At 37.5% G+C, this 24,917-nt stretch overlaps 2 protein-coding genes across 2 annotated transcripts; both read left to right on the forward strand.

The window, feature by feature from the left end:
- The first annotated feature begins 14,815 nt into the window (after positions 1–14,815).
- LOC105049742 (G-type lectin S-receptor-like serine/threonine-protein kinase At2g19130) lies at positions 14,816–17,868 on the forward strand. The gene has a single exon (XM_010929488.3). The coding sequence runs from the start codon at positions 15,137–15,139 to the stop codon at positions 17,624–17,626; it is 2,490 nt and encodes an 829-aa protein (XP_010927790.3). The 5' UTR covers positions 14,816–15,136; the 3' UTR covers positions 17,627–17,868.
- A 3,313-nt stretch (positions 17,869–21,181) lies between these two features.
- LOC105049751 (E3 ubiquitin-protein ligase CSU1) lies at positions 21,182–24,302 on the forward strand. The gene is made up of 2 exons (XM_010929496.4): positions 21,182–21,610; positions 23,819–24,302. The coding sequence occupies exons 1-2, from the start codon at positions 21,372–21,374 to the stop codon at positions 24,177–24,179; spliced, it is 600 nt and encodes a 199-aa protein (XP_010927798.1). The 5' UTR covers positions 21,182–21,371; the 3' UTR covers positions 24,180–24,302.
- Positions 24,303–24,917: the final 615 nt, after the last annotated feature.

Below are 24,917 nucleotides of genomic sequence, written 5' to 3' on the forward strand. Positions count from 1 at the left end.
AGAAATTGATCAAGAGTTGCGATTCTGAAATTCTATATTGTATTTCAAATAGTGTGTATATAACTTCATTGGTGATACATCTTTAGATTATCAACATTCCATATTCGGAGAATTGCCGACCCTTCAAGAGTTTCCAGCCTATAGGCATCCGGTCTAAGTGTCTCAGATATTCTGTAAGATCCTTCTCAATTCAGAGATAACTTTTCTTGATTTAAAGGTTTTAAGATTTCTATTTTTCTCAAAACTAAATCTCCTCATCGAAAGACCTTCGGCTTGACCTTGGCATTGTAGTACCAGACTATTCTTTGCTGATATGTAGTCATGCAGATTTGGGCCTGATGTTGGAGTTCTGGAAGGAGATCTAAGTTGGCTCTCCGATATTCGAAATTACTCGGCTTACTGTATTGTTCCACCCTTGTTGATGGCAGGCCGATTTCGAGCGGAATCATTGCTTCTGTCCCATACGCTAAATTGAAAGGAGATTCTCCAGTCGGTATGCGGGGAGTTATTCGATACGCCCATAAGATCAGATATAGTTCTTCCATCTGGAGATCTTTAGCTTCATTCAGTCGGATCTTGAGCCCATGCAAAATAGTTCGATTGGTTACCTCCACCTCTCTATTTGATTGTGGATGGCTGACTGAAGTGAGTTTGTGCGTGATATAGAATTTCACGCAGAACTCTCTAAAATTTTGATTATCAAATTATCGATCATTATCGGTAATGATAGTGTGCGGTAAATCAAATCTGTATATGATGAATTTATGAATGAAGTCTTTCATTTTATTTTTAGTGATTTGGACCAGATATTCGGCTTCTACCTATTTGGTGAAGTAGTCGATAGCAATCACTATGAATTTTTTCTAACCAGATGTCGGGGGAAAAAAGCCAAGTATATCCATTTTCAATTGTGCGAAGGGCCACGGTGCTACAATCGATGTCAGCTGACTAGTCGATTGATGTTGTATATTTACATACTTTTGACATAGTTCGCATTTTCGGATAAGTTTAACTGTATCTTTCTTCATGGTGGGTCAATAATATCCTTATTGTAGGATTTTATAAGCTAAAGATTTATCCCTCAAGTGATTTTCACAAATCCCTTCATATATTTTTCTAAGAGCATAGTCGGTATCTGTTGGTCCTAAACACTTCAATAAGGAAAGAGAGAACGACCTTTTATAGAAATGACCATTCATCATCACATATTGAGAGACCATCCATCGAAGTCGTTTAGCTTCTGAGTGATCTGTGGGAAGGATCCCATTAGTTAAGTACTGGATGATTGGATCTATCCAGCTTGGTTCAATAGTGAGCTGCAATACTTCCTCGACCTTATCGATACTCGACTGATTGAGACATTCGACGAGTGTCCAATCCAACAAGTTGAAAGCGGTAGTTACCAATCATGAAAGTATGTTGGTCCGGATATTTTCAATTTTGGAAATGTGAAAGATCTCAAAATACTTTAAGCTCGCTGTAAGATCTTTCACCTTTTGAAGGTACTTTATCATAGTGAGATCTCGAACTTCAAATTCACCCTTGATCTATCCAGTAATCAATTGTGAGTCAGTGAAGACCTTCAAACTATTGATCTCAAGCTCTTTGGCTATCTTCAAGCCAGCTAAAAGTACTTCATATTCAGCTTGATTATTCGAGGCTTTAAAGTTGAACCGAAGGGCATATTCAGTGACAATCCCTTCAGAATTTATGAGTATGAGACTGGCTCCACTACTTTGTACATTAGATGCTCTATCGATGTGCAGTACCCAAGTCGACCCTAGGTCAGGTTCGGGAGTCATAACCTGCTTTATTGCATTATCATCTATATCTTTTGGCTTATTGTCAGATATTGTACATTCTGCGATGAAGTCAGCTGAACTTGTGCCTTCATGGATGGTCGTAGGTGATATTGTATGTCAAACTTGCCAAGCTTTACCGTCCACTTCGCCATCCGACCTGACATATCAGATCGATGTAAGATCATCTTGAACAGCTAATCTATCAAGACTACAATCGGATGTGCTTGAAAGTACAGACAAAGTTATTATACCGATATGAATAGAGCGTAGATCATTTTCTTTGCTCTTGAGTATCAGACTTCGACATTGTGAAGTACTTTGCTGATGTAGTAGATCGGTTGATGGATTCGGTTCTCATCCTCTTGGATGAGGATCGAACTAATCGCTTCTGCTGAAGTCGCAAAATAGAGATACAGTATTTCTCTGACTTTTGATTTTGTAAGTAGGGGCAGAGAAATCAAATATTTTTTCAAATCATCGAAGGACTGTCGGCATTTATCCGACTATGAGAAATCCTTCGTCTGTCGTAGAATCTTGAAGAATGACAAACATCTCTCAGCCGACCTAGAATGAATTGGCTGAGTGCGGCGATCCTTCCATTGAGTTATTGTATCTCTTATTTTGAGCTCGGATGCTTCATGTTAATGATGATCTTTATCTTTTTGATGTTAACCTCGATTCTTCGTTGTGAGATAAGAAATCTGAAAAACTTTTCGGAGGTCACCCTGAATGCATACTTAGTCAGGTTCAATTTCATCTGATATCATTGAAGTGTGTTAAAGGCTTCCTTCAGATTTCATATATGATCTGAAATTTATGGACTCTTTACTAATATATCATCCACGTACACCTTCATATTTCGTTCGATCTGGATCTTGAAAATCTTGTTGACATGCCGTTGATAGGTAGCTCCGATATTTTTCAAACCAAAAGATATTACTTTGTAGTAGTATATACCTTTATCAGTTATGAATGCTGTATGCTCCTCATCTTCTGGTGCCATCCAGATTTGATTATATTCGATGAAGGCATCCATGAAACTCAGGAGTCGATAGTCTGAAGTTGCATCAACCAGTTGGTTAATCTTTGGTAATAAGAAGCTGTCCTTCGGGCAAGCTTCATTTAAATTTGTATAGTCGATGCAGATTCTTCACTTTTCATTGGACTTTCTCACCATTACTACATTGGCGAGCCAATCGGGATACATGACTTCTCTGATGAAACCTGTCGCAAGGAGCTTATCGACTTCTTCATCAATGACCTTCTATCTTTTAGGGGCAAAAGATCATTTCTTCTGTCTCACCGACTTAACATTAGGGTTGATATTAAGTCAGTGAGTCATTACTTCTGAAGAATTCTGGGCATGTCGGTGGCCGACCAAGCAAAAATATTGATGTTTGCTCGGAGTAAGTTTATTAATTGCTGACGCTTTGGATCGAGTAGCTGTGATCCAATTTGGATCATTTTCTCAGGATCTTCTTCTTTCAGTGAGATTGAAACCTGTTGTTTAGCTGGTTCACCCCTCTCTTGATTCTCTCTTTGGTCTAATTTATCGATAAGTAGAGAGTCTTCAAGTTTATTATTTTGGATGGAGACAAAAAAGCAGCGTCAAACGAGCTGTTGATCTCTACGCATCTCTCCGACTCAATTTTTTGTCAAAAATCAGACTAGTAAATGATATATCGAAACCACTACTTTCAGAGCATTAAGTTCAGGTCATCTGAATATGGCATTATAGGTCGAAGGTACTCGAACTACCATGAACGTTATGAAGACAGTGCTCTGTTGTGGTTCGGTTCCAGCAGTTAAAGAGAGAGAGATTTCTCCTTCTACTGTGACAGCATCTCCCGTGAAGCCGACTAATGGTGTTAAGACTCTCCTGAATCGATCAGCCGGTAGTCGCATTCGGAAGAAAGTCGAATAAAATAGAACGTCAGTCGAACTTTCATTATCTATAAGAATTTTTTTTACATCATAATTTGCTATTGTTGCTAAGACAACAACAGCATCATTATGGGGAGTCTGAATTCTCCGAACATCTTCTTCCAAAAAGGTTATTATATTGTCGAGTCATCACCATTTCGCTGACTCTTCTTCGAAAGTTGTCCCTCAGTCCGCTCGTCCGAAGATTATATTGATCACCTCTGCAGTCGGATGATTATTTATAGCTTCCTCAATTTGTGGCTGAAGTTGTCGATTGGCAGCAGGTTGAGTTGGCAGATCTCTTCGGTACCTTTCGAGGTAATCTTATCGAATCAGGATCTCTATCTCATCTCTGAGTTGGATGCATTGTTCGGTATCGTGATCGTGATCATGATAGAACTGACAATACTTCCTCCGATTGTGGTTCTTCGATAGTGCTTTCATCGATGGAGGGTGTCATAAATATTCTGTTCCTTCGATCTTCATGAGAATCTGCGTACGGAGAGCAGAAAGAGGAGTATAGGAGTCATATCTACCGTAAGTCGGTCTTGGACTCCATCGTCGGGATGAAGCTTGCTTTTTAGAAGGTAGTCGATTTGATTCGGCCGGAGCTCCTCCCTTTTTCTATTTTTTCTTCTTCTGACTTTTGCCTTCTGTCTGACATCGATCAGAAGTTCCTTCATCTACGTGCATATATTTGTATGCACGCTCCAAAAGTTTAGCATAAGTCCAAGGGAGAGTTTTATCCAGAGAATATGTAAATCGAGATCTCCTTAAATTTTTTTTCATGGCTGAATAGCCATGTTTTCATTGAGATCCTTGACCTCAAGTGTGACCGCATTAAAACGGGCTATAAAATCTCTAAGTATCTCAGTCTCTCCTTATTTGATCGAGAAGGACTGTCAGAGGTTTGTGGTGGCCTTTGATTGGTGCCAAAATGAGCCACGAAAGAATGTTCTAACTGTTCGAAAGAATATATGCTTCCCGACTGAAGTTCAGAATACCAGGCTCGAGCAGCTTTTCGAAGAGTTGCCGAAAAGCGGATGCACAAGAGGACGTCGGTTGTCTCCTGAATCATTATGAGAGCCTTGTAACTCTCAAGATGGTCGATCGGGTCGGTGGAGCCGTCGTATGGCTCCACTTGCGGCATCTTGATTTGAGATGGGATCGGTTGGTCCTGTAGATGATTCTGATGTAACTGTCGAGCATGTGGTCCTGCTTTTTATGACGCTAAATTATCGGGCTATAAATATGAAATTAGTGGGGTGTTAATTCTCCTTGATAGCTGTGATACGTATTCGATAATCATTTATGACGGTTATGGTATGTTGAACAGATTACCAACCATATGTCGGTATAACGGACCATATGTCAGCAGAATCTATGAGCGACCATCGGTTATTAGTTTTGTCATACCGATGGTTTGAGTCGTCCACTGTCGATTGGTGATAGTCAAGTCATTAATCGGCCAGCCGATTTTAGTCGATCAGCTGACGGTAGGTTGACACGGTTTGCTCAGTTGGCCGATGAAGAGTCAGAATTATCTGTTCAGCTGATACACAGTTGGAGTCGTGATGACCAAAGTCGGGGATCGGTCGGTTTACTCCAACACCAATCTTTCTTCTAAATTTTAGAATATGACTTTTGAAATGTCTAATTTTTTTATTAATCATTTATCCATATATGTACTTGACTTAGTTTTTCCTTAGAAAAAAATATTTAATAAAAAATTAGATTATAATTTTACTTCAACTTGGACTTTTTGGCTCCTCATGGTCTTTATTTATTTTTGGCTCCTCACCGGTATTTGGCTTCCAGTGACACCATATGTATCTTGATAATGTGCATTACTGACAGATTTTTCTTCATGGTCGCCTGCATCGTTCCAACATAAATCCACGGTTTCCCAGCCTGTGGCAGGTATAACTACAGAACTTGGGAAAGTTAATAGTGCACTGACAGGACCACGAGTGGATCCTGGTGTCTGCCGTGATCGTTGGTTTTGCTTTATGTTTATTTTTGCCAGGTCTTTGGAGGAGATGTTTTGTACGCGTTCGAAGACCCGTTTAATATAGGTAACGCGGTTGTCCTTGTCCGCATCGCTATCGTTGAACTATTCGATAGTCGTTCTACTTCACGTTAAAAAGATCAAAGTCTCGTTTGAGCTTTTACTTTTCTCGGAGGCTAAAGTTACAAAAATGTCCTTATAATTTAGCAAGGTCTTAGACGAGCTTTTCTCTCAAAAAATGAAATTTTTATAGTCGATGAAAAATAAATCCAAGCAATGCATTTCTCCTTTTTCTTTTGGTTTTTTTGAGTTGCTAGTTCGCTGGATCTACTGGTTGGTATCCATTTGTCCCTAAAGAGATTCCAGGTTCCATTCTAGAGCAAGATGGCTACTCTCTCTCTCTTAAAAGAGAAAAAAAAATTCTTTCTGTCACGCCCCGAATCCAACATCCGGGTCGGATACGTGATGGCCGCACACTCCTTAGAGCAAGCCCTAAAGAATATGCAAGGTCAAATTAAATCATTACAACCTTATCAACCATAATATTTAATTTCAACAATAATTCATAAAACCTTGCATAATTACAAATTAAATTTCTTCAATCCTCTGATCAGGTATCAACGGTACTCTATCTATGCATCCGCTCACTCACAAATCTATACCATAGCCAACCATGGACATCTTGTAACTCTGAGAAGAAAAGAAAGATAAAGGGGCGTGAGCTTTACAGTCCAGTAAGAATTTCCATATCACACCAATATAATAATATAATCTGAAAATAAAGATAAGCAATAACACATAAAAGTCGATGTTCACTGTCCAGAATACTGCAAATATTTATAGATTATATGTTTTATCAAAAGAGATGCATTATCATATGTTAAAAAGTGAAATAATTTTATTCAACGATTGTTTCATGTCTTATCTTTCTATTTTCTTCTATTATCACATCGTCTTTAATCCATTTCTTTTTGGCTTTGGCTTTGGACTACCAGAATCATGCGACGATCTTTTATTCAGATCGATTTCTGTGATCTTCTTCGGATCAAAATATTCATGATCTTTCTCGGATCAAAGTGGCCATGATTTTTCTCGGATCAAATCATTCATAATCTTTCTCGGATCAGATTCTTCCACACATAAGCCTGTGGGGGCTGTCTCAGGCATAAGCTCCTGGCAGGCTATTTCACATGACAAGATCAGTCCAAACCATATTTTTTTTTCTTTTTATTTTTTTAAAATTATAATATTTGACTTCATTAATCAATTCAAATTTTGTAGTGTAATAAATATGTCATACTCATATAATCATGCCATCAATCGCTGATACATATGTATTGATATAACATATTCATGCTTAAAATCATATAAATAAATAACAGTGTCTCAGATATAACAAATTCATCGATCTCAAATCCAACGATGCAAAATCAATGAGATAAAACCAACGGTAAAATAACATACATAATGATGATCATGTACAGAGATTCTTACCTTTATCGGTGACTGATCCAAGCACAAAAATCAATATTTTTCTTTGATTTATGAATGTCTTTAACAAAATATTCCACTCGATATCATATGCAGACAATCATCTCTTCATAACCCTAATCAAATATAAAAATCATATATAGAGAAATTATCGATAATCGATCCTAATAACACAGATCGAGGACCTCTCTTAGAATTAACCAAAATTAGGACTTATCTATGTATCAGGATTCTCCACTGATCCATAAGACTTTTAGAGAGAGAAAATCCATGAAGAGAGAAAAAATTCTAGAGAGAGAAAGTAGAGAGAGAAAGTGGAGAGAGAATCTTCGTATCCTTCAGATGAGGCAATCATGGTCGAGATTATCAGAGGTCCTATCAGGGTGACTCAATATGAATCAAGTGTTACAAATTTCGAATAGGATCGGACTGGGATCAGATCTACCGCATGAATTTCGGAGCAATCTCGGATCATCTTATTTTCATCTCAAGTTTATTCTAGGGTCTGTGATGCAGTTAGAGAGAGAAAGAGAAAGATCCTAGAGAGACAAAATCCATAAAGAGAGAAAAAAATTTAGAGAGAGAATCTAGAGAGAGAAAATATAGAGAGAAGGTAGATAGAGGAAAGAGGAAAGAGAGAGAAAAGAGGGAGAGGAGAGAGGAAAGAGAGAGAACTCTCTTTCTCATTATTATTATTTTTTTTCTTTTCTTTTTCTTTTTCTTTTCTTCTTTCTTTTTCTTTTCTTTTCTTTCTTCCTTCTCCCGTTTTCATCTTTCTTCCTCTTCCTTGGTCGAGTAGGGAAGGACCCGAGGGAGGAGCTTGGTAGCTCGAGCTCCGACGAAGGGCGGTGGCACCTGGTTGATGGTGACAGGGCAAGAGAAGGCTGGCGGCGAGGTTCGACCGACGGAGGAAAATTGGAAAAACAGGGACCCCACCTTTTTCTTTTTGTTTTTTGGTCATTAGCCTGTTGCCGGCGGTCAAGACCCATAGGGAAGGAAGGCTGGGAGGTGAGGGTCCCATCTTAGTGGTGAGATGCCGCAACTGGTGGTGCCGGTGATCAAAAAAGGGAAGGAAAGGACTCGGCCAAAATAGAGCAAAATAGAGGTTCCGTTTTTCATGGCTTTTTCGACGAGTTCGACGGCCGGCGAGGGTGCACCGCATCGTGGAAGGGAGGGAAAGGAAGAGGAGAAGGAGGAGGAGGCTCACCTTCGACGCCGGCGAGGCTTTCCGGTGAGAAACTGGGACGGGCACAGTAAGAATATCCGCAGCACTTTTCTGGCGATTGCCGTCGACTGGGCTTAAGATCTTCAGTGAGAGAGAGAGAGGAGGGTTCCCCTTCTTAAATAGAGCCGGAGGGGGCTTTTTCCCGAAGGGAGTCTTCTCTCATTTTTTTTTTTTTTGTATGGGCTGTGGGCTGATTCTGGGCCCAATTGGGCTGGGATGTTACATTTTTCCCCCTTCAAATAATTTCGTCTTCAAAATTAAGTTATGTCGTTCGAGATACATATTTCAAAGTATACATTCTTCATGTCATTCTCAAGCTTACGATAATATCTTATATATTATTTATTTCTCATGATCTTGTTATAACAAAAATTATTTAAAATTTTAAATTCATCTCCTCTTATTGATTTCTCAACTTTTTTAAGAACTGTAATATTTTGAACTTGTATTAATATACCACCGTTATCTGTCTAATACATTTCACTCGAAATTCATAATTATCTCAGGCTACCCTTGATAAAAAAATAAATAAAGGTCAAACATCGGGCACTCTTCACAATCATCGATTTTTTTCTTCTCTTGACCTTCCAACAAATTTTATATGTAGACTCTCATCTTAAGAAAATCTCAATCTTCTATATCAGTCCAAGTAACAATATTAAATTTTTTAAAAAAAATATGAGATCTATGTCGGGACATTCTAAGTTTGAACTAATATCAGAACTATCAAGCTGTTAATAAACTTGAGATTCTAGAATTTCTTGATATTATCTACAATAAAACAACCTACTGACAAAAATTATCTGACTATGATTAGATTAGATCAAAATTTATAGCATCTTTTCATTATCAATAAAATCCTTCCTTATTTACAACTAATGTATTTCATCATAATATCTTTTGATTTAAAAGATTAATATTTTTAATTAATTTAATCCACCACACTTTGCTACACACTCTGATCTTAATTTATCAAATTATATAAGTCTATCAAAGATAAAAATATCCTTATATGTTAGATCAATCCAAGATATATCCAACCTTCAAATTTCATATAAGACTTAGGATAAAATTTTAAGTTTCTTTATCTTTACTACCTTTAGATATAGCATATAAAAATTAAATCTTGATCCACTTTCTATATTTGAAATTATTGCATAAGTTTCATTACTCTTCAAAAATCCAACATATCTAGAATCAATTGGAGTTAACCTTAGATTTACCTTACAATCATTTAGATAATTTCTAAATCAATCTTCCTTTTTAAAAGAATTAATTCTAACTTGACAAACTAAAAGAACTCAAGCCAACATCCTTATAAGTAAAATCAACTTGATTATTTCTTATAAAGCTCCCTTCATCACAACCCTTAATATTAATCAATAAATCCATACAAAATCTTATCTCTTGTATAAGTCATTCAAAATTTAACACTAGCAAAATGTCTTAGTTCAATTAAAAAAAAATCTAAACTTTGACTTAAATAATTAATATACTTCACCATCTTCAACAATCACAAGAAAAATTAAAAAAAAATCTAATCCAAAGATAGTAATACGAATTATTAAAGATTTCATCATAATCTATATATCATACTCTGATAAAATATTTTTTTTTTAATTTAATAATAATATCAAAATACTTTTGATCCACTTAGAAAAGTAAATTTTTGACTTAAAATTCAATACAACTTGAAAGATCAAGGAATCATATTCAGAATATGATATTTTGAGTAACCAAAGATTTCACCAAAATGTGTATCTCATATTCTTATAATAAAATTTAAGTATATATATATATATATATATATATTCATCTAAGATTGAGTTTCATATATGATCCTCTTATAGGTTCAATGCTCAAAAATATTTCTTTCTCATATGATGAAATTTCTTCTTAGACCATATCCTAACTTCCTTCTGATAAATTTAAAATTTGTAATGCTCAGATAATTAACATCAAAATCAGAAAAGTTATCATGATTTTCTTCCATATAAGTTTAGCATTCCAAAATCATCGAGTATACTCAACATAACATATCAATACCTTCCGCTTTTTTTCAAGGTCAACTCTTCTTATATTCAGGCCACCCTACTAATTGAAATCCAAGATATAACTCGTCGATTCTATTATAGATATCATATGCCCCTTATGCATAAATTTCATCTTAATATCTATTAATTCGAAATCTAAATATTGAATCTTCTCTTTTATATCTATCATGTTCCTCATGATCATAACTTAAGTTCAGATATCATTAAAATTATAATTCTGAATAATTATAACCTTAAACTCAAATACCACTTAAATCATATTTTCTAGTGATCATAACATAAACTCTAATATCATTCTATCATACCTTTAATGATCATAATCTTAAACTCTGATATTATCAATCATACTCTATTGATTATAATCTCAAAATTTTGATATCACTTACATGACAATCCCTAGTGACCTTAAACCTGAGATCTAGTACTATTCTATCATATTCTCTGATATCACTCTATCACATCCTATTGATCATGCATAAAGTTTTGATATCACTTCATAATTCCTAGTGACTTAACTTAAGCTCTAATATCATTTTATCAAATCCTAATCACTTATTTCATAATCTCCAATGATCATAACCTAAATTCTATTATTACTCTGTAATATTTAAATTACTTATATTATAATCCTTAATGATATTTAAATCACTTATATTATAATCCTTAATGATCATAATCTGGCTCTAATACCATTTTGTCACGCTCCGAACCCAACACCTGGATCGGATACGTGATGGCCGCACACTCCTTAGAGCAAGTCCTAAAGAATATGCAAGGCCAAATTAAATCATTACAACCTTATCAACCATAATATTTAATTTCAACAATAATTCATAAAATCTTGCATAATTATAAATTAAATTTCTTCAATCCTCTGATCAGGTATCAACGGTACTCTATCTATGTGTTCACTCACTCACAAATCCATACCATAGCCAACCATGGACATCTTGTAACTCTGAGAAGAAAAGAAAGATAAAGGGATGTGAGCTTTACAGTCCAGTAAAAATTTTTATATTACACTAATATAATAATATAATCTGAAAATAAAGATAAGCAATAACACATAAAAGTCGATGTTCACTGTCCAGAATACTGCAAACATTTATAGATTATATGTTTTATCAAAAGAGATGCATTATCATATGTTAAAAAGTGAAATAATTTTATTCAACGATTGTTTCATGTCTTATCTTTCTATTTTCTTCTATTATCACATCGTCTTTAATCCTTTTCTTTTTGGCTTTGGCTTTGGACTATCAGGATCATACGACGATTTTTTATTCAGATCAATTTCTATGATCTTTCTCGGATCAAAGTATTCATGATCTTTCTCGGATCAAAGTGACCATGATCTTTCTCGAATCAAATCATTCATGATCTTTTTCGGATCAGATTCTTTCACACATAAATCTGTGGGGGCCGTCCCAGGCATAAGCTCCTGACAGGCTATTCCACATGATAAGGTCAGTCCAAACCATATTTCTCTTTCTTTTTATTTTTATGAAATTATAATATTTGACTTCATTAATCAATTCAAATTTTGTAGTGTAATAAATATGTCATATCCATAAAATCATGTCATCAATCGCTGATACATATATATTGATATAACATACTCATGCTCAAAATCACATAAATAAATAACAGTGTCTCAGATATAACAAATTCATCGATCTCAAATCCAACGATGCAAAATCAATGAGATAAAACCAACGATGACATAACATACATAATGATAATCATGTACATGGATTCTTACCTTTACCGATGACTGATCCAAGCATAGAAATCAATGTTCTTCTTTGATTTATGAATGTCTTTAACAAAATATTCCACTCGATATCATATGCAGACAATCATCTCTTCATAACCCTAATCAAATATAAAAATCATATATAGAGAAATTATCGATAATCGATCCTAATAACGTAGATCGAGAACCTCTCTTAGGATTAACCAAAATTAGGACTTGTCTATGTATCAGGATCCTCCACTGATCCATAAGACTTCTAGAGAGAGAAAATCCATGAAGAGAGAGAAAATAGAGAGAGAAAGTGAAGAGAAAATCTTCGTATTCTTTAGATGAGGCAATCATGGTCGAGATCATCAGAGGTCCTATCAGGGTGACTCAATATGAATTAAGTGTTACAAATTTCGAATAGGATTGGACTGGGATCAGATCTACTGCATGAATTTTGGAGCAATCTCAGATCATCTTATTTTCATCTCAAGTTTATTCTAGGGTCTGTGATGTAGTTAGAGAGAGAAAGAGAAAGATCCTAGAGAGATAAAATCCATAAAGAGAGAAAAAGGTCTAGAGAGAGAATTTAGAGAGAGAAAATATAGAGAGAAGGTAGAGAGAGGAGAGAGGAAAGAGAGAGAAAGGAGGGAGAAAAGAGAGGAAAGAGAGAGAACTCTCTTTCTCATTATTATTATTTTTTTCTTTTCTTTTTCTTTTTCTTTTCTTCTTTCTTTTTCTTTTCTTTTCTTTCTTCCTTCTCCTGTTTTCATCTTTCTTCCTCTTCCTTGGTCGAGTAGGGGAGGACCCGAGGGAGGAGCTTGGTAGCTCGAGCTCCGGTAAGGGGCGGTGGCACCTGGTTGACGGTGACAGGGCAAGAGAAGGCTGGCGGCGAGGTTCGACCGACGGAGGAAAATTGGAAAAACAGGGACCCCACCTTTTTATTTTTGTTTTCCGGTCATTGGCCCGTTGCAGGCGGCCAAGACCCATAAGGAAGGAAGGCTGGGAGGTGAGGGTCCCATCCTAGTGGTGAGATGCCACAACTGGTGGTGCCGGTGATCGAACAAGGGAAGGAAAGGACCGGCCAAAATAGAGCAAAATAGAGATTCCGTTTTTCATGAATTTTTCGACGAGTTCGACGGCCGGCGAGGGTGCACCGCACCGTGGAAGGGAGGGAAAGGAAGAGGGGAAGGAGGAGGAGGCTCACCTTCGATGCCGGCGAGGCTTTCCGGTGAGAAACTGGGACAGGCACAGTAAGGGTATCCGCAGCACTTTTCTGGCGATTGTCGCCGACTGGGCTTAGGATCTTCAGTGGGAGTGAGAGAGGAGGGTTCTCTTCCTTAAATAGAGCCAGAGGGGGCTCTTTCCGACTCCGATTGGAAGCCGATGAATGGAGGAAGAAGACTCCCATTCTCCCCTTTTTTTTTTTTTGTATGGGCTATGGGCTGATTCTGGGCCCAATTGGGCCGGGATGTTACACTTTCTCTATAAATTAAATTTTAGTTTTGATACTTGGCATGTTCTATAAAATATTCAATTGTAAAAATCAAATAGATGACATAAGTATTCTATATGATTGCTTATCATTGTCATAGGCACATGGACGATTGAAGGAGAGATTTCAAGTATAATTTTTCCAATGCACCATCTTTTTTGGGTTAGTGCACTATCTACCTATCCATACTTACTGAGATTCTTTCATTGAGCTTCCTTATTTTGTACTTTTCATATTCCTCTCCAATATTACTAGAATATAAAAATTTAGGTAAAAAATAAAATTGGTGCACCACATCATGCGGTAGTACTAGAAATGTTATTGTGATGGATATCCAAAAGATTAAGAGATCAACTTCATTTGCACTGACTGTGATTGTAGATGTTTAGAGCATGATTTATTTCTTTTCAAACAATGATAAAGCTTTAGTCCAATGAAAACGGTTTATGCAACTTAATTGTTAAGTGAGTACCAAATAATTAAAAATTTTATTTACATATGTACTCCAGCTAATGATTTTCTAAGTGCAAACATTCACAATTTATGGAACTATGCACGGATATCTGCAACAGATTACTATTTTGGTGCCTTCGATTAACTAGATGTTGTGTTTATTTATATGAATAACTAACAATGCTATAATGTTAATGATGCTCGATAAGCACAAGCAAAATTATTAAGATGTTAGGTATTTACTTCTGGAGGGAATGCCTCTCAAGTTAATTCACATCAAACTTATAAATAGAAAAAATTGATTGGTACCAGATTATTTGACTTGTTAGGATATACTTGCATGATGTTTGCATTTCCAACACATCTCAAGGGGCCCCTTTATTTTTTTTTTCCCCTGTTGTTAACCGTTAAATAGTAAATTTCGCTCATAATCTTACCATGTTAATATTACTATATTTAACATAATCCAGATCAAAAGAATTTCTAATTTTGATCTTGCAGATCATGAGTTTGAAATCATTAATTTAGATTCTGCTTCAACACAGAATTGTTGAAACACTCAGAAACCAACTCTCACCGCGGCGTCGTAGGTATTGCGCTTGAACTATTGCACCAATTCACTTCGTAGATATTTTTTTATATATTTTTTTTTATTTGAGAAATAATACACTGTGTATATTCTCCTATCAGACATACTGTTATTTCCGAACTCCCGCAACTTAGTCAAATGTGTTTTCAAGTCAAAATTCATGAAACAAAAAAAGGGACATTTTAGTAATTTGGCACCATGATTCGGTCAAAGTCTAATGACTGGGAGGGACGACCTCAACGAAATCATCTGTCAAATTAAAAACAAAAAACAATATTATTTTTCGAAACTATTACTACTTCCTCCCCCCTCCTATTAGTTCTATGCCTGTTTTCTATCTCATAGCGCTGCTACCATGGCTCTTCCCAAAACTTCGTCCCCCTTTTCTCTTCCTTCCTTCTCTCTCCTCCTGTTCATCCTCTTCTTAGCTCTCCAAACCCCTCTATCCTTCTCATCTGACACCATCTCTGCCAACTCCTCCATCTCAGGAGACCGGCAGCTAACCTCCAAAGGAGGCAACTTTGTTCTGGGCTTCTTCTCTCCAGCCAACTCCTCCAAAAAATATTACATAGGCATCTGGTACAAAAAAGTCTCAAAGCAAACCCCCGTCTGGGTAGCCAACAGAGAAACCCCTGTCTCAGACCACACCAAATCCGAGCTCAAGCTCTCTGACAATGGAAACTTGGTCCTCCTCAACGAGTCCAAAGCCCAGATCTGGTCCACCAATCTCCACATCTCTGCCAGCTACACTGTAGCGGTTCTCCAGGACTCTGGAAACCTTAAGCTTACAGATGGCTCCAAGTCCTCCAGCATCTTGTGGCAGAGCATCGACCACCCCACCGATACGTGGCTTCCCGGAGGAAAGCTCGGCCTGAACAAGGTGACCAAAAGGGACCAGCGCCTTATCTCCTGGAAGAGCTCGGCTGACCCAGCTCCTGGGATCTTCTCCCTTGAGCTCGACCCCAATGGAACCAGCCAGTACTTCATTCAATGGAATAAGTCTGTCTCGTACTGGTCTAGTGGGACTTGGAATGGACAAATCTTTAGTGGTGTGCCGGAGATGAACCAGAACTATAACTACGACTTCACTTACGTGAACAACAGAAACGAGAGCTACTTCATTTATTCTGTTAAATATGATTCGGTCATCTCGAGGTTTATAATGGATCGGTCGGGGCGGATCCAGCAGTTGACGTGGATGGAAGATCTCCAGGACTGGATACTGTTCTGGTCCCAGCCGAGAGCGCAGTGCGAAGTGTATTCTCTCTGCGGGCCGTTCGGGAGCTGCAACGAGAACGGCCTTCCATTCTGCAAATGCGTCAAGGGTTTTGCGGCGCGGAACCAGACCGAATGGGATTTGGAGGATCGAAGAGGGGGTTGCGTGAGGAACACTCCATTGCAGTGCAGCAGCAACAGCTCAGCAAATGTCGAGAAAGATAAGTTTTATAAGATGGATGGTATGAGATTGCCAAAGAATCCTCAGAATCAGTTATATGTTGCAAGTGCTGAAGAGTGTGCATCAGCCTGTTTGAACAATTGCTCTTGTACTGCTTACTCATTTGGTGCTGGATGTTCCGTGTGGTACGGGGATTTGATCAATCTACAAGAGCAATACAATGGATCGGATGCAGGAACCCTTTACCTTCGGCTGGCTGCTTCGGAGCTGCCGGATTCCACAAGCAAGAAGGGAACGGTCGCCGGGGCCGTCGCCGGTGGGGTTGCCGGCTTGGTAGTTTGTGTGGTTATCATATGGGTGCTGAACTGGATGCGCCGGAAGAGGCAGATGATTCATGCTGTGCAAGCAGTGGGGAGAACTCTGGTGCCATTCAGATACAGTGACTTGCAGCATTTCACGAAGAACTTCTCGGAGAAATTGGGAGGAGGAGGTTTTGGTTTGGTGTTCAAGGGGTTCTTGCCAGATTCGACCGCCATAGCTGTAAAGAAGCTTGAAGGCCTTCGCCTGCATGGAGAGAAGCAGTTCCGGGCCGAGGTGAGCACGATTGGAACGGTGCAGCATGTCAACCTGGTTCGGCTTCTTGGGTTTTGCTCCGAAGGCACCGGAAGGTTGCTGGTTTATGAGTTCATGCCGAAGGGTTCTCTGGATGTTCAGCTCTTCCACGACAATTCCGTGGTCTTGGACTGGAATAAAAGGTACCAAATTGCTCTTGGAATTGCTAGAGGGTTAGCTTATCTCCACGAGAAGTGCAGGGACTGCATCATACACTGTGATATAAAGCCAGAGAACATACTGCTGGATGCGTCCTTTGTTCCAAAAGTGGCAGACTTCGGTCTGGCAAAGCTTTTAGGTCGGGAGTTCAGCCGAGTACTGACTACCATGAGAGGAACAAGAGGCTATCTTGCACCTGAATGGATAACTGGTGTAGCCATCACTGCCAAAGCTGATGTCTACAGCTACGGGATGATGCTTTTGGAAATTATATCTGGCAGGAGAAACTCGGAGCAGACAGAGGAAGGGAAAGCAACATTTTTTCCTACATTAGCCGCGAACAGACTCGTGCAAGGGGATGTCCAAAGCTTGGTGGATCATAGACTGGGGGATGATGTGAATATTGAAGAGCTCGAAAGAGCTTGTAAAATTGCTTGTTGGTGCATTCAAGATGATGAAAGTTCCAGGCCAACGATGGGACAGGTGGTTCAAATTTTAGAGGGCTTTCAAGAAATCAACATGCCTCCTATTCCAAGATCACTTCAAATTCTTGTGGAAAGCCCGGAGAACATAAACTTCTTCTCAGAGTTGTCATCGAATCAAGGTTCCCAAGCACGGAGCACCACCTCTACCGGCTCTCAAGTTAAAAGTGCAGCATCAAGGAGTTCTAATGTATGAAGTTTTCCAAGACTTTTCAAGCGTCCACATACAATTTGAGTGAGTCCGCTTTGTAGTATCGCAAAGTAGTAGCTTCATGCCATGTCTATGAACTGTCGAATGTTTTCTAGCATAGGTAATTACTATACTAATAATGGACAGGGCATCATGTACTTCAGATATGAGGTTCCATACCCTTCATGTCCTCATGTAATTAAATCCTCATATTTTCCAGATAATGAAGGCAGAGTATTGCCCATGCATATTCCAGTTTTTTAAAATTAGCATAGCTGGGCATATGTTCTCAGGTTTTGATTGCTGTAGGCGCGGTCCTATTGGGCATTAGTCTTGGCTGATTTATGGGAGGTGGAATTTGCAGGATTTTTGAGAAATCATTTCAGATTGTGCGTTATCTTTTGTATTTCATTCATTGAATGGTAGCCCACCATCATTAATTTCCTTGTTCCTTGCGAATTTACAAAAGAATGCGACTGAATGTAGTAGAATGCATGCATAATGGCCCTCAGGAGCCCTGCTATGTTTCCTTTGCTGGATTGCAATCAGTGAATCTAGACTTGCTATGTTCATATGAGATGCATTCAGATACCTGTTGAACCTTCTGCTCCCAGTATCATAATAATCAGACCTGCCCTCACCACTTCCTACTAATACTATGTTTCTATCTAACGCTATTGGAACAGGAGAAAATAGGTAAATAATATGGGCTATTTGAAGAGAGTGCAACGGCATTATTTTTTAAAACAGATCCTCTATCTGGACTGTTTGTTCTCAGGTATGCTCTCTTGATGATCTCTTGTTGGAATGTTTTATCCTCCTCCAAGAACAGATCGGCGTTTCTGAATTTTGTTGCTGCCCTGCAACCCTTGACGTAACATTTTCTGTTTGTTAGGTCATTGTTGCTCACAATGAACCTAAATACCTGTTTCTCCAGCAACATTTGTTTCTTCTTTGGTGCTTGTATCTTTCTTCATTCACTTAATGAAGTAAAAGGAAATGTGAAGGATAAAATGAAGCAGATGAAGCACTTGACCTGGGTGGAAGAATCCCAGACATGGATACAGTTCCGGTCCCAGAGAGAATGCAATGCAGTGTATGCTGTCCGTGGGCTGCTCGAGAGCTGCGGTGAGATCATCTTGCCGTCATGCGCCGGCATTGAGTTAAGAAACAGAGTGATTGGGATATGGAGGATCAAATAGGTAGGTGCATGCGGACATGCCATTGCGGTGCGGCAGCAATTGCGTTGTAATGTGGAGAAAGATGAGTTCCAGGGGAAGTTGATAGCCGGTCCCTCTTGAGCTGGCCTCACCTTTCAATCTCTATGGACCTGGACCTTTTTTTTTTTTTTTTTTTTGAGAAATATATGGAGACTAATGATATTAAACCATTAGTCACCCTATTTATTTAATAAAGGGCCAAATGTTCAATGAATTAGAATAAAAAAAGAGGAAATATACAAAGATTTAAGTGGCAAGACAACCACTTCCGGTATAAAAGAAAAGCATATACTTAAAAGATAGGCATCAAAACTAAATAAGACTCAAAAGGTATGTTAGAAGGCGGAACAAATAACAGCAAAAGAAATCACATAATCCTCACAATGCTGCAAAGGATCTTCATCATCATCCTGCAATATAAAAGAAGAGCAAACTATAGAAAGACCTACGATAGAAACCCAGCAATCCAAAATTGCAAACAACATCAGATTGGATAATTTTTCTTTAGCCCTCTAATAAGTCAAGCATCTAGAATAAGATGCTTTGAATGTCCCAAGATAGAACATATATTTTGTCTATCTTGTTCAAGAAAGAGCGATCAACAACTGAAAAGAGTGATTATAATCAAAAATAAAGTCAAGAACATCAAGTCCAAAGTGAAAATGAAACAATGCTCAGAAAGTTTCTTTTCTCAGTCTTATCATATCCGAATACAGCATTCAACTTCAACAATTTCAAAATCAGTAATGATCATTAGAGCAATAAATTATAAGACCATCCAAAGCAACACCTTCATAAAGTCCCATTTATAAAGATGAAAGCAAAATAGAAGATTTAGAATCAACTTATCAAGATTTGAAGAGAAGGCAACTTTCTCAATATTAAATGTAAAAAAGGAGACTTAAAAGAGTATTATCTAAAGCATTTAAAATGCAGCATGAATAGTGATCACTAGTGTAATCATAAGGCTATAGAATCCACTATCGCCATCTCCAAAAAAGCAGCTCAATATTTCTATGACTCCAAGTGCTGCATCTCATAGTACCCCTCTACCTGGTTTTCAAGAAAGCAATGATGATAGGTTCTCAATTTCAAACCCTCTATCTAGTCTTCTTCCCATTCCTAGTGAGTAATCAAAGTCTAGATGTTGAAAAGTGTTGTTAATTGTGAATTAGCTTATTTGAAGGTGTAACAACTCGGGATTTCATTTAAAAAGATTGGCCAACAGATATCATTTGGATTCTTTGATCATCTATAAACATCCAACATCTATACAGTACATAGCTGGTATGGGAGTAAATACATATCTATACGGATTCTCACATATCCTTCCGTCTAAGTTTTTCTTGATGAGAGGAGGGGTACCTACTGCTCTAAAGCTCAAAATTAATAATGAACCATCTAAATTGAAGATCGACCCATTGATCATCATCTATATAACTAAAAATACTTAGAAGTGCCATGTTTTGGTAGTGTATAGGGTATCAAGTGGGTGCAAAAACGAGTAGTTAAAATGATGTGTAAGACCTCACTTTGCTCTGATTTAAGAATCATGATCTATGCATTTTCAATTTATAGATGTCCCAACATGTGCAGATTTTAAAAATAAGATGGATTCCTAATGCAAATGGTTTATCATATATTTTAATATACCAGTAAAATGATACTCCGCCATTTTTGCATCCATATGAGAAGTCTATATTTTTTAATATAAATCATAATTAATAGTATGGATCTTCAATTTGAATATTTCTTTTTGACTTTTAATACAAGAAGTAGACCCTTTTCTTTCAAGTGTTTTTCCTCTTTCTTTTTTTCCACTTATAGTTGTTAAACTTGATATGTTAATATCAACTTATTTGCTAATAGAATTAACTAAGCCTTTTTTTTTGTGTTTTGTGTAAACTAACTATTTAAACTCTTGAGATCAAGTACTTTATGGACATTCTAATTTCCTTTTAGAAAAGTACTTCTTCAACATGGTAAATGCTGTAACTAATGTATTTGGTACAATTATAAATTGCTTTGATTGTGATTTTGAATCATTTTGTATCTTGAGTCTCCAATCATTTATCTCTTTCAAAATCTCATCCAAAATCACAATAATTGGATTACGAGCATGCAAAGAAAACTTAAATAGTAGTAACCATAGAAACAAAATTTATGTCAAAACCTTTTTGTGAAACAGTATAGACAAAGTAACAGAGCAATGAAAAAAATAATTTATTAAGCAAGAATTTTCATAGGGACAGGCGTCATAGGTGTGCAAGTAACGATCCACCGTTCGATTACCGACAAAGGGAGAAACCGACGGCAACTGTCGTCCGCTCGCGGAAGAACTTCCGGAAGATACATCGTATCCCATTGCTCTAAACTGCGTCCCACCACACCATCTCCTCTTGGGCGAAGAAGCGACGGGTTCCTCCTCTCTCCTTCGAGCCAGGGTTAGGGTTTTTTTTTTCCCACCTTGATCTCTCTTCTTGGAGGATTTTGATCGGCTTGGAAGTTGGAAGGGTGAGGGGGAGGAGAGGATGCCGCAGCGGCACTCGAAGAACAACAACGACCTCGCGTTCTTCACATATGAAGAGAAGCGGAAGCTCGGGTACGGGACGCAGCGAGAGGGCCTTGGGAAGGACTCGATCAAGCCCTTCGATTCCTGCTGCCTCTGCCTCAAGCCCTTCATCGACCCCCTCTGCTGTCAGAAGGGCCACGTCTTCTGCAAGGAATGCATCCTCGAGTGCCTGCTTCCCCAGAAGAAGGACATCAAGAGGTGCCCTAACTCTCCCTTGCTTTCTTCTCTCTGATTCTTGGTGTTCTGATCCCGATTGCTGCCTTTTTTGATCCTCTTTCGTTGATCTGTTTTGCCCTTTTCATCTAATTGGAGATTCTAGGTTCAAGATTGACTCTTTTGAAAGTTTTGATGTAAGGATGTGGTAGGTGTCATTGACAAGTGAATTTGATCTGCCTCAAATCAGTAATTTCGGAAAATTGCGGCGGATTAGTTTGATTGGTGGGTTGGTTTGACCTGTCTTGTGGCGATGTTGTATATATTGCTTCGCAATTTGGGATTTTGGAAAGTCTTTGGTATACTGTTCATCTTTGTCTGGTGATATGTTTTGGGATGGATTAGTTTGATTGACAGGTGGGTTTGATCTCTGTTTTTGTAGTATTTGTACAGAGATATGCCTTTTATAGGAATTATTGATCAATGAGGATTCATATAGTGGAGGCCAAGTAAATCGCACAGGGTTTGATAGCAATAGATTTGATGTCAATCTCAATTTGCAAAGTTGGGAATAGTTCTAGGTGCGAAAAATTCATATCTGGCAAGAAAGTTTGAGCATAAAAATGCTAGACATATAAAATAATAGGGTTTATAAATGCAGTAATTGTGTGTTGCTGAATCGGGTATTATAAAAGATTCTGGGATTTAGCAGATAAGCTCGCTCCTCATCCTCCTCTGCGATTCTTATTCTTGTTTGAACATGCTTTCCATTATTATAAAAGTTCTGACCAGTTTGTTCCAAGAATTTTCTTTTATTATTTTTACCTTATGAGTAACAGAATACTTGTGACCAATAGAAGGGAAAAAAAGATAAAAAGCATGATGAATAGAGCAAACTCTGTTGGCCATCTTAAAAAACAAAAAGAACCAAGAAAGTTGCCTGCAAAATGAAATTCGTTGCTGGAATAAAATATAAGCAATTACCATTTCTGCTTGCTGTGATTCTTGTGTGCAAACCAAACACATGATCACTTTACTTTATGCTGATAGATCATCTAGACTTGCCAATATGGTTTAAAACCTTTCTTAGATGTTTTTAGAATTTTTTATGGGATAATTTGACTGTTTTGACTCTTTCATCTGAGCACATTGGTCTTTGCCTAAACTAAAATATTTTGTTTGAACCCAAAAATGACTCCCTAGTATCAGATTGATTTCAAACCAGTATTGATTTGAAATGTTTTGGATACCGAACTAGCTGAAACAGGCACTATGGATGAGAATCATGCTTCCTTCCCATCAGTCTTAGACTTTTTATATATTTCTTTTCTGTTTTCACATAAGAAAAGTTTTAGTTTATCTGAGTTACTTTTCAGTTTGTTCGAAAACTAGAATATACTATCCTTGAATCTGAATTCAACTCTTGCATTGACTATTTGTTGAAGAGAAATGGGGCAGTAGTTCGAGTTGCATTATTGAAAATCATTAAATTTCAATACTTTTAATATAACAAGTTTATGGTGGTGTGCATTTCAGAAGATACGAAACAAAAGAATTGATGATGCGTAAAAATCATAAGCAGAGGCTACCTCTTTCGAAGGCTGGCATGATTTGGACAAGAGGGAAAACATGCCAAGAAACCTTACTCATCTGTAAGAGTCAGAGCAGGAGGTGATTCAGGTTTTGGTTTAGGAGAGCAGGCCCCCAATCAAAAATTTAAACCATGAAGTTCTTATGAAGTGGGTGTGGGATGAGTTTCGTAGGAGACCCTAAAGTAGGTGCTGAACTCTCAAGTAGAAATTTCATTTATTTAATAACAAATTTGATTTTGGAAGAAAGTTCGGTATGCCCTCTCTTGTTTTTCTAGGATTCTACTTTGAATTGTTCTGCTCCGTGTTTCCATTGGTGTGTGTAGCACCTTAACATCAAAATCTGATTTTCATTACTATATAATTATTCCTAATAACTTCTCTCTCTCTCTCTCTCTCTCTCTCTCGTGCGTGCTTACATGCACGTGCACACTAAAAAGGATGGGAATGACACGTTCAAGGTCTAAACCTGGAACCTCACCGTAGCACAGCCTCTGAGGGGAGAGGTGTCAACCAGCAGTCTTTAGTAGTGGTTGGTTTGCATTAGTTTTGGCCTTCTAGATGGACTGCATGTTCATGGCCCTGGAATTCTTCTCCAACTTTATTTTCTGTTTTCCTTTTGCTCTGTGCAACTCTGTTGAGCTTTAATTTTTGATGTGGACAGGAAGCTGGCTGCCCCTGCTGCTCAGCAGAAGCAAGAGAAAGAGGAGGAAGAGGAGAAGTTGATGTTGCAGAAAGCTCGAGAGCTTGATGCTTTCGATCAACAAAATCATGGAGCTGTACCCCAGTACAGCGACAGGAGTCATGCACGCGGCAAAAATGGTTTCCATGGGGTTAACAGTGTGAAGGTAACCTCCTATGAAGAGGAAGCCCTTCGAAACATGAAAGCCTTTTGGCTTCCATCTGCTACCCCCGAAGCACCTGTCAAGGCAGAAATGGCTCTCTCTTTCCTCGTATTAGGACTACAGATCTTAATAATAATAGATAGAAGATTAGATACAAGACGTGAGTTACTCCGCAGATGATGCATGGGCAGGCTAGTAATTAAACCCTTACTAGTGAAACGGAAGTATTTTGACTCCATCATCCTACTTTGGGCTCCACTATAGTTTCTTGATGTCAAAAACCTGAAATTCTCTCGCTGTCTCCGTTACCGTTTCAGCTTCACTATCTTAATATTTTTTAAAACAGGGGTTTCTCTGGCCTCAAGATATTTTATTTTTAGATAAATTATAATTTTGGTCCTCCAAATTTTAGTCGGATTTTTAATAAGTTTTTGAACTTTAAAAAGTTTAAATTTGATCCCCCTTTTTTCTCATCTGTTTTAATGGGAGTTTTATTATGGTAATATAACATATAAGTAACAATATGGCATTCTGTGGATGAACTTTTTTGGATAAAAAATTATGTAGCATATATAGCACATGCTACGTCATCATTTATATGTCATATCATCATTTATATATTATATTATTATCTATATATTATATCATAAAAATAAAAAATTTATATATTATATCGTATTATTATCAATATATTATATTATTATCCGTCGGTCATATGCTTCTGGTTAATGCCAGTTAGAATTTTTGGTTTGGTAAAAAAAAAAAATTGGAATCAGAAAAAAAAAAAAAATATTAAAATATTTTTTTTAAAAAAAAAGAATCATTTTGAACTTTTAAAAGTTTAGAAATTTATTAAAAATCCAGCCTAAAATTTGTAGATCAAAAACATAATTTATTTTTTATATTTTTTTTAGCATT

Source organism: Elaeis guineensis, chromosome 2 (assembly GCF_000442705.2).
Source record: "Elaeis guineensis isolate ETL-2024a chromosome 2, EG11, whole genome shotgun sequence".
Taxonomy (NCBI): domain Eukaryota; kingdom Viridiplantae; phylum Streptophyta; class Magnoliopsida; order Arecales; family Arecaceae; genus Elaeis; species Elaeis guineensis.